Source organism: Python bivittatus, unplaced genomic scaffold, assembly GCF_059951505.1.
Source record: "Python bivittatus isolate LINGU-HERP-01145 unplaced genomic scaffold, Pbiv_v1 ctg000160_np1212, whole genome shotgun sequence".
NCBI classification, from domain to species: domain Eukaryota; kingdom Metazoa; phylum Chordata; class Lepidosauria; order Squamata; family Pythonidae; genus Python; species Python bivittatus.
This window is the reverse complement of record NW_028277076.1, coordinates 7,761,990-7,772,884: the sequence shown is the minus strand read 5'-3', so window position 1 is coordinate 7,772,884 and position 10,895 is coordinate 7,761,990. Positions and strand designations below refer to the sequence as shown.

The 10,895-nt window shown below is 45.4% G+C and overlaps 1 protein-coding gene across 1 annotated transcript; it reads right to left on the bottom strand.

Moving 5' to 3' along the window:
• Window positions 1-61: 61 nt before the first annotated feature.
• QRFP (pyroglutamylated RFamide peptide) lies at window positions 62-10,693 on the bottom strand. Its single transcript, XM_088147084.1, has one exon. It carries the CDS (start codon window positions 3,622-3,624, stop codon window positions 3,175-3,177), a length of 450 nt encoding a protein of 149 aa, XP_088003210.1. The 5' UTR covers window positions 3,625-10,693; the 3' UTR covers window positions 62-3,174.
• Between the last annotated feature and the right edge of the window lie 202 nt (window positions 10,694-10,895).

Genomic DNA, 10,895 nt, shown 5'->3' with positions numbered 1-10,895 from the left:
GAGGTGCCAGCCTCATCCTCTTGAAGTTCCCATGCTCTTGCGGTGAACTAAGAAAATGCTTATCTCCCTGAGCCTGGCCTTCATAATTCCATTCCATCACAGAATCTGAGATGGAAGAAACCATAAAGATCATGTAGTCCCACTTTCTGCTCAGTACAGGATCTTAAACATTGTCCTAGAGCAGTGTTTCTCAACCTTGGGGACTTTAAGATATGTGGACTTCAACTCCCAGAATTCCCCAGCCAACAATTCCCCAGCCAGAATTCCCAGAATTCTGGGAGTTGAAGTCCACACATCTTAAAGTTCCCAAGGTGGAGAAACACTGTCCTAGAGTCTCTGGAGGACATCAACTTCAACTCAGAAGATTAGATTCAAATATTCTGTATCTTTACCCATGTGGGTAGATTCCCCCCCCCCCCAATCAATGTATAACCTAAGCTTTTGGTGGGTGGGGATCATTTTGGAAGTTCTCTGATAGGCCAAAGTTGACCAACCCCTGCTTCATCTAGACCGAATTGAAGACTGTAGCACCAGATTGAAGTTTTAACTTTTGTTTGCCCTGAAGCATTTCCAGTTCCACACTAGTTTAAATATAGATAGATTTTCTCCATGATGATCTGTCCCCAACCTGGTCCTTCAGGTCTTCCAACGTTGCCCCCATCACCACTGTAACTGAGTCCATCCATCTTGCTGCTGGTCAGCCTCATCTTTCCTTCCACCTTCCCCAGCATCAGAGCCTTGTCCAAAGAGCTAGGTCTTTGCATAATGTGTCCAAAGTAGGATAATTTGACCCTGGTCAGTTGTGCCTTGAGTGAGAACTCTGGGTTGATGTGTTTGATGATCCATTGGTTTATTTTTGTGGCTGTCCACGGTATTCCCAGGAGTCCTCTCCAACCCCAAAGTTCAAGAGCATCAATACCCTTCTAACCTTATTTCTTTGCAAAATTAGCCCTTTCATCTCTCCATAATTAGTTTCCTAAGGTGGGAGAGTTGTTCAAATCTAGCATCAAATCCCCAACCACATGTTAAAGGTAGATGCAGTGTGACAGCCCTGCACCATCGGGGAGGGAGGCATTGTAAAAATTGCTCACCACTTCTCGACGAGCGCTTTAATAACGTTTAATGAAAGGGCACTTTCTGTAATGAAATTGTGGAACTGGTTGCAATCGGCAGATCTGCTGAGTTTACAGAGCTGGGGCTCCATTAGCTATTTTGGAGAAAAGGGTGGGTGACAGATGGTATCCTTTTTAGAATTTAACCCAGTTTCAGGGAGCAATGATCCAATTTCTAACCCTTCTATTCCTATTCCCGTTCACTTAGTCAACAGTCCTGTTCTTCACAATTTTGTCACCTGGTGGTCTGCTCATTCCCTTGAGGAATTTTAGGTGCAGCCACCTTCCCACGAGTCCATTTTGCCTATAAAAAAAACCCTTGCAAACCCCTTGCATGGATTTTTGTGCATGCTTCTCGACACGCACACCTTTTGTGTGCACTTGTCCCAATCTCTGCTCTGTTTTTGTCTTTTGGCATGCGTGCATTTTTTTATTTCTTGCAGTATATTTTTCTTAGCAAGCATCTTCCTATAAAATAAGCATTTTCCTGCATTCTTTGCCCTGATAAACATGTGTTGGGTGTGTATGTGTTGCCCTAACATATGCACTTGGAGGCACCATTTATTGAACAGCTACACAACGTTCCCAAAAGTGACAGCTGCAAAGGACAGGCGTGTTTTGGTTATGAGGTCAGTCCCAGAAATTCAAGCTCGGTAAATTTGCATTCTGAGTGAATCCAAATTAATTTCTCCCCCATTCCCAATCTTTCCCCACACGTGTAAGACCATGCCCCCAAAACCATCCACACACATATATGTTTGACCTTCTTGCTACACCTCAAAGCTGGAAGAAATAAAGCAGGATATTATCGTCATCTGGCAATGGAGATTAGTGTATTACTAAATATACTTCTAGACCTACAGGGCCCACTGCCCCCCAAAGATGGAAAAGGTTCACGCTTACTTCTACATTCAAATGATTTTTCTGGCTTGCACTGAGCTGAAGGAGGAGTTGTAAGAGGTGAACTTGCACAGCCGGGGACCCTTTTGTGCCCTCCTGAAGAACTGAAATTATACTCTTGATCTCGCGGCTGTCAAGCAAACTTTGTGGCTGGAGGGACGTTAGCATTAATGGACAGTGAATGGAAAAGTGAACTTTACTCTTCTTGCACAGGGCCATTATTCTGGATGTCAAGAGCTGGCACTAGCCTTGGAAACCCACTGCCCCTTGAATGTTTCTCGGCAGGGGATCTGATGCCAAAGGAGGGGTGGTTTTACTCGTTCCTGTTTCTCTTTATCAAGGTTGGCTGGTGCTCAAAGGAGCCCAAGCCCACCAGCTGTCCATCAAAGCATTGCTTTTAATGGAGTTGAGCTGTTGGGAGGACATTCCCCCCCCCCTTAAGCATCTGCAAAGTTCTCCCCTCCCATCTTCATTCCCTCGTTTGGATCCTTGCCCATAATTCTGGACAAAAATTTCAGATGTTGGCCGGGTTGGAGGGAATTTGGGAAGGGGGTCCCCAGAACCCTCCTTCCCTGCTAAAAAAGATACCTTTTTTGTTTAACAAGGGGGGGAAGAATGTGAAAATGAAAAAAAAAAAGGCAGTTTGGGTTGGTGCTACAGATGTTGGATTTGAAATGCTTTTTGTTTCGAGGAGCACATCTGCTGCAGAGCTGGCAAAGACGGTGGAGAATTCCGGGCAGCTTTTCCCCACCTGTTCTCCAGATGTGGAAGATCGCAGCTCCCTTTGGGACTGTTGAGAGCTGCATTCTAGTGCACATCTGGAAGGCCTCCCGTTGGGCTGTGGGTTGTGGATCTTGGAGGCCCCCCTGTGAAAATGACACATGCTGCATTGTCCCAACCAAGTGGCACACGGCAAGCAAAAATCCACCTGGGGTGGTCCAAACCACCTTGGACCTTTCAAAAGACATGGAGAAAACTTGATTGTGACAGTTAGCTTGGATCTATCTCATGCTGTTCTGTGGGAAGCAAATTAAATTTTGGAGAGGAGGGGTTAAGAAAGAGGAAGGGACAATGAGAAAGTTCTTTCAGATCCCTGGAAACTGCAGAAATGAGAAATGGATGGTGGTTTGAGAAGCACAGCTAGCGTTGCAAATGGATTGTGTCAGAGCTTTGGAGCTCCAAGAAGGGTACCTTTGGAACAAAAAGCTTCTCGTTTTCTTCTTCCAAACCAGATGCTAAAGCCAGCTTTCTTCCCGTTGTAGTAGCCATTCAACTCTTCTGCGAGGGCCTCCAAACTGCTGGCCCCTTTCTCACCCCCTTCCTCCAGCAGATCCTTGACGGCGTTGGGATTCTCGTCCATGTCCCGCCTCCCAAATCGGAATTGGATCCCCGCCTTCTCTTTCCCAAAGCTCTGAAGCTCTTTGGCGATGCTGAAGAGAGAACTGAGGTCCATGGGTGAACGCCGCCACTTCAGAGATGGGGTCTCCCAAAGGCCAGGATCCTTTTGTACCACTTCCTCTCCAGGGTTTGCTGGCACTTGAATGCTGTTGGCGGGGAAACAGGTCCCGAAACTCAGCAGGAGAAGGCAGGAGATGTGGCTAGGGATCTTCATCTGTAGAAAAATAAATACAACCAGCTCACTGGTCAGTACTGAAGCCAAATGACTTAATGGCACATAATCAATCCATCAAAATCTTGCCTATCTCTACATTTTATTCTAGGGGAGGGACAGTCGAAGACAACCTTGTGGGCTTCTCTGCTGGAAGATGGAAGGATCCTATGTCATTTTTCCTTGCAATTGAGCTCCTTTCTGGAGTAACCAGTGCTGATCTTTGTCCTACAACAGAAGAGGAGATGATCTATGAAGGAGAGACCTTGGACATAATAGCATTTTTGAAGCAGAGTATGCCTCATGAGGACTAGCGTGGAGAGTCGAAGGAATATGACTTTGATGGAAATATGCACGAACTCTTCCCTAGGGGCTGAAATATTTTTTAAGTCCAGAGAAATGAGAGAAGATTCAGAAGTGACAGATAGACACCTCCCTAATTCACTGGAGTATAAGGGGCGGGGCGGGGGGGGAGATCCAGCCCTATCAGACTTGCAAGATTCGATTATCCTATCTCAGTAAAAGTAGTTTTAGCCTTCCTCTGGAGTTGATCTCCTGATCTAGTCTGGTCTACCTGGGGCAGGGAGTTGACAACTAGTGACTCCCTTCCCCAAATTCTGCTTCCTTTAATCTCTGCTTACATTTGTTCTGGAGGCATTTTTCAGAGCACCCCCGAACGAGACCTTTATCGGGAATTTACTGTGGATACATATTTTTTGCAGTGGTCGTGGAAAATAAGCCCAGCAGCGTGTTCCCCACCCCCGCCCCATTTGAAACGAGACTTCTTGCTCGTGACAAATGTCACCCCAATGCTTTCTTCCAAGCATATACTGTATTCTTAATCAGAAGGGCAAGAAGCTTGCTTTTTTAAAAATCTCCGATGAAAAGTGAAACTTAATAGATTACGTATGCCAATACTCAGTTTCCAGCGGTGTGGGAAAAGGAGGAGAGGGAGTTGTTCTTTCTGAATACTATCTTTAGCAACAAGCTGATAATATATCTCAAAGGGGAAAAGTAAAATATTTCACTGAAGTCTTTCTTACTCCTTTCTCTATCTAATTCAAATGCAATTCTTCAGCCAACCAAACAGCCTACATTTTTCTTCCTGTACTATGGATTTCAGCACTATGATGATTATCTAAAGACCTCGCTACAATTTGTTAAGTTCCTGGAAAAGCTGTAGCAAATTGCTCTTGTGTCCAACTGCTCCGGCTTTCATTTCCAGAATCTCTCAGTGACTGTTTGCAAGTACAGGGAGTCCCTGGGTTAAGAATGCCCAGGTTACGGACGACCCATAGTTAAGACGGAGCCTATTGTAGCAAAATCTGAGCTAAATACACCATGATTTGAGTTCAGTACACAACGGTTTGAGTTCATTACACAATACTACTTCTACAGGATTATACAATAATACTGTTCTGACTTACGTACAAATTTGTCTTAAGGACAGACCTTGGGAACGGAACTCATTCTTAAACGGGGATTACCTGACTTTAGGAACAGAAGTCAACCCATTTTTCTGAATTTGCACCTGAAACTAACCCAAAGATATTGGGTTCACATAGCACGCTAAGCCATGAAACAAACTAGCTTCTGTGTTTTGTGCACAGGGCCAGGCAAGAAGTGTTGACTATGCTGGATAAATTTAGAATCTAATTTATAGAAGGCACTTGCTGTATTCCTTTACTGTACCTTAAGGACTAGAATCTTATTTTAAGGAAAGGTTGGGCCAATCCTTTGCATACTCCGATTTGGATTCAACTTCTGGTTGGCTGTCTATTTAGACCTGGGCAAGCAATCGATCTTAAAGGAGCATCCAGGATCCTTAGAAGTCCATGTCTTCTGTCCTTAACAGACATGACCAGCCGGTGAGATTGGTATGCGGTTTTTTTCTTTTTCTTTTCTTTTTTTATGCCCTCAAGTCAGTGTTGACTCCTGGCGACTGCCTGGACAAGTCCCTGCAGTTTTCTTGGCAAGGTTTTTCAGAAGTGGTTTGCCATTGCCTGCTTCCTGGGGCTGAGAGGGAGTGGCTGGCCCAAGGTCACCCAGTTGGCTTCATGCCTAAGGCAGGACTAGAACTCACCGTCTTCCAGTTTCTAGCCTGGTGCCTTCCCCACTACTCCAAACTGGCTCTTATATTCAGCTCAGTATACACAAAATCTCAGCTAACCCCAAGTGTTGAAACAAGCCTATAGTTTCTCTACCAGTTGTCAGCTGAAAACATCAAAAGCCCATTCTCGCTATTTGATTTCCTCTTGTAATTGTTCTGATTTTTTAAAACAGACTTGAAAAGGAGCAGCCATGGGCGATCAATGTCTACAATGTTTTGAGGAGCCAAGGTTAATATTTCAAAGTGGGGTGGGACTGTGAAGAGTGTTCTGGGATAAAGAAGGTGAGAGTTTCCATTTTTCTCATGATGGAGGGAAACTGGAAGGGGATATGCCTCTTCCTTTAAAAAAATGCTGAGATTATTTTGTTATTTAATTGATTTGTTGGGTTTCTATCTCCCCTTCCCCTTAGAAGGCCAAGGCCTTAGAAGGCCTTCCCACTTTCCTCCACCACCTCCTTGTGAGGTAGGCTAGCCTGAGAGAGAATGGCCAGTCTAATGTCTCCCAGGGTGCTTCTGTGTCTGAGGATGGCCTTGAATCTGGGTCTCTCCAGTCTTAGTCCAGCACCTTCCCCTCTAGTCCACCCTGGTGGTCCTATCTTAGAGCTGACATTTCCAGTTGTGCATCTTCCTTCCAAAATGTCACCCAACAGCCCCTGTTTTGGAAGCTGCAGCCCCGAAACGGGCAAAAAAAAGGGGGCTTAGAGGCTCCCTCCAAATGGGGCTTGAATAGCGCAATGGCGACACCACGCAGCTCTCGCACTCAGCAATCAATTAAGAAATCCATTGCTTTCCCCCCTCCTGTCGGCCTTCCTTTAATCTTCCCATTGCAGAGGATGAAAGGGATAATTCAACACATCTGGAAGCCAGCTCCCCCCCGCCCCCCTGATCCCACCTTCAGGAAAACTTCCTATCTCACCAGCCAAGATGAGCCTAAAGAACTTGAGAAGGTGATCAAATCTTTCCAGTTCAAAAGAGGAAATTAATTTCGCAGCAGGAGAAGGAAGAGCCGCATACATGAATATTGCTGCGTCTCCAACCTGGTCTCGCATCAATGGGGTCAGGTTCCAAAAAGGATCTTGTGCCATGTTCTTTGAACCATAAAATAATCCCACCGATGGTGATGGGAATTGACTCTCTCTCCCTACCCGCGTGGCCAAATTAAGCTGTCCAAATATGATGATTCATTTGTGTTTTTCTCTCTGTGTGTGTGTTTTTCTAGCCAGTTTGTTTTCTGCTACAAGACCTCTGTGGAAGCTGTACGAGCTGAGATTGGGGCGTACGTAACCAGCGTGGAGTTCGGGAGCCAGCCCTGGCCTCGGAGCTAATGAAATGGGTCCTACTGAATTTTAATCAAGGTTGCAATCTATGCAACTGCTCTTGTGAGAAAGCTGCAAGAATAGAGAACGCGGTTAGCATCCGAGGAGAAAACCTCGGGAGGCACAGAGTTTCTTTCCCCCTCAAAGGGACAGCCTTGTTGTTGAGGGATAAAGGCAACATATGCATGATTGCTCCAGTAGTAATGTATGGCTGTGAGAGCTGGACCATAAAGAAGGCTGAGCGCTGAAGAATTGATGCCTCTGAACTGTGGTGCTGGAGAAGACTCTTGAGAGTCCCCTGGACTGCTAGGAGGTCAAACCAGTCAATCTTAAAGGAAATCAACCCTGACTGCTCATTGGAAGGAGTGATACTGAAGCTCAAGCTCAGATACTTTGGCCACCTAATGCAAAGAGAGGACTCTTTGGAGAAGACCCCGATGCTGGGAAAGATGGAAGGCCAAAGGAGGAGGGGATGGCAGAGGATGAGATGGGGAGATAGCATCACTGAAGCAATGAGCATGAAACTGAGCAAACTCAGGGAGGCAGTGAAGGACCGGAAGGCCTGGCGCGATATGGTTCATGGGGTCATGAAGAGTCGGACAGGACTTAACGACTGAACAACAACAACAACAACAACAACATGCATGATTGCATGATTTTATGGACCCATTTTTTTTCTTGCCAGAAAAACAGAAGCTGTCTGTCTTTCAGGATGCTCCAAAGCTAAGCAGGATGAGGTCTGCTTAATAATTGGATGGGAATCCCAGGATTGTAGACCAATCTGGGAAGTGAAAAAGGAAAATATCCCAGAGGCATCATTTCTCTATGGCTTCTAAGAAAGCCATATGGACTGGCCCATGCTATTGCCAGAAATCTCAGTTTTCCATTTTTCAGGATGGAAGCTTTCAAAAGAAGAGGTGAGAAGCCCTCGGGAACTTGTTGGAGAATTTCTCTATTTCCCAGAGAAATTTGGAGAAATTGCCCATCCCTTTTTCCCAGCCATAAATTTGAAAGGTCATTACGGCCTTGGTGCAATGACTCCTTTATCTTTCTGGTTTAGAGTCTGTCTATCCCGTTCCAAAGGAAAGAGGTGGAGCTCAGTTTCGGAGGAAAACAATGGCGAGCCACTTTTATCTTGGGGATAAGAAGATTGCATGGATGGGAGATCGTGAGGTCTCCAGGAATCAAGCTGGACTCAGGAAGATGGACTCAGCACATGGGAATATCTAGCCAATCTCAAAAAGTTAACCATGGGCCCAAAAAGGTTGAAGATTCCTTCTTTGGACCACGCTGTCCACTGTAATTTAAGCCCTTATTAAAATCTCTTTTATTAAAGGATAAAAGATTTGGAGAGGGGTGGTGGCGGCTCCCCAAATGTTACCCACTTTTGCTTCTGGATTTCAAGTTATCGGAAATGTCAGACTTGAGGTTCCAGGACCATGGATAGCTCCTGAGAAATGACTTCGCTATGACAGAGCCCTTTTTAAAACCAGATTTCTGGCTTCATCTAGCGAACCTTGGTTGATCTCAACAAGCTTAGCTAGATCAGGCATAGTTAGCGTTGGATGAGAGACCACTAAAAGATCCCAGGGCTATAGGCTAGACTGGGAAGTTGAAAAATATATATATTTCAGAAAAGAGCGGGGGAACTGCTTCCATATTACTGCTAAGAAAACTGCATCGTTGAGTCCCTGGAGTTCATGGACTTGAAGGCATCTTATCTTTGAAATCCAGGATAAGAGAACACAGTTTCACTGTTCCAAAACAATAAGCAATGTTTTGTTTTAGTGTGAGAGCCTGGTTGATCCAACATGAAAAGACAGTGTGGTGTAATGGTTAAGCATTGACTAGGAGTAGGGAGACCTCCTGCCTCTAATGGTCCTTCAGCCTCTTCAACTCAGTTGCACACTTTCAGCCCATCCTACCTGCCAGGGTTGTTGGGAAAAGTACGAGGAGGGAATGCTCTGTCTGCCTCCTTGAACTCCTAATAAGTAACTATGTTATTATAACTCTAACCATGAGAGCCAATTTGGTCTAGTGGGGAAGGTGCTGGCCTAGAAACCAGGAGGTAGCGAGTTCTAGTCCCGCCTTAGGCACGAAAGCCGGCTGGGTGACTCTGGGCCAGTCCCTCCCTCTCAGCCCAACCTACTTCACAGGGTGGTTGTTGTGGGGAAAATAGGAGGCAGGAGTATGAGGTATGTTCACTGCCTTGAGTTGTATATAAAAAAGTGGGATAAACATCTAACCACCACAACAGTAGTAGTAGTAGTAGTAGTAGTAATAATAATAATAATAATAATAATAATAATAATAATAATAATCCCAAGACATCTGGAGCACCACTTGAACATCATCGGCGTTGACCAAATCACCATCAGTCCATTGCCAAAGGCAGCTTGACTAGGAACAGCTTCCATCCTGCAACGATACCTTGAACCCCATCAAACAACATCTGCCTATCCCAAGTCCTTGGGAAGGACTCAATAGGTGGACAAAAATGCCAAATCCAGTCTGAACATCTGGCTGACTGTGCGACCAACCCTAATAATAATAAACTATCCAACCCATTTCAGCCTAATCTGCCATGTTTGCAAATCCAGGGAAGGGATTTCATTTGGGCACTTTTCTGGCCTGTGAGTCCCTGTCTCAGAAGTCTGGAAGAGCATCCAAAATGTTGTCCATCAAACCCAACAGAACCTGGTCTGGCTAACGGCATCAACTTTAGGGCAAGGTGGATATTTTCCCCTCCAGCAGACGTTTTTAAAGAAAACCACGTAGCCACAGTGTTGGCGTGGAACTGGGAGTCAGGATTAGATCTAGGTCTACTTTTCAGAGGGAACTAGGACACCAGGATCTCCAACCCCCCGTTCTCCCTTGCCTGGCCCCAGAGAAAAAAAGAGTGATTTAAGTTTAGCTAATTTTTCAGCCCTGTTTCCCCCCCCCCCCCCAAGGCAAAATAATGAATCCATTCTGCTTTGAGGCTGTTGCCTTCCAAACAAAATAAACACGGTGTCTTCATGATTGAAGCAAACCTTCAACGTGATCTTCATCAGCTCATGACGCTGCAGTGTGCTATTTTTATACAAATTGTCTTTTGCAAAGAATGGGATGGAGGAAGATGCTCAGAAACGCTTTCATTATCTGAAAGCGCTGCGGGAGGGAGCTGCTCTGAGGTTCAAAGCTGGTTTCCAGTGGCTGGCATCTGCCTTTTGTTCAGTTTAGAGGCTTGGCATGTGGCCGAGTTTGAGGGGTGCAGTCCAATACGTGTGTGCATGAATAGGTATTTGACGAGAGTTGTGAGTGGGTAAGCAGTCAACGGGGGGAAGAGCAATTTTGCTTTATTCATTGTTGCGAGCTATTGCAAGTCCGCATTAGAATCAGCCTATTCAAATGGACAGATGTGCATGTCTACTTCGTATTGCATTGAATAATTACAATGCAGTAACGAGTGCAACCCAAACCCAAGAAGGCCAAGGGGTGCATTTGTGTATTAATGTAATGGTCTGTGGGAAAGACCTTGGGAGACGGCGCCAAGAGACGCTAACAAGGAACGGTCAGATAAGAGGGAGCATAGCCTTCAGCTGCATAATGGGAACAGAAAGAGGCTCAGAAGGGACCCTCCCTAGTTTCTCGGGCTGTAAAGGAGATGGGCGGGAGAATTGTACTTTCAGGCTTGCAAGATTCAGTTAATGTAGCTTTACAATAAAGTAGAATTCGCTCATCTGGTCCTGTTTCCTGTCTGGTCTACCTCATAAGGCTGACAAGGAATAAAACAGAGCTCTCAGTTGATGTAAGACAAGACAATAGTTTGAGGAACTAACTCAACACCCAAGCCTTGCAATCGTTTG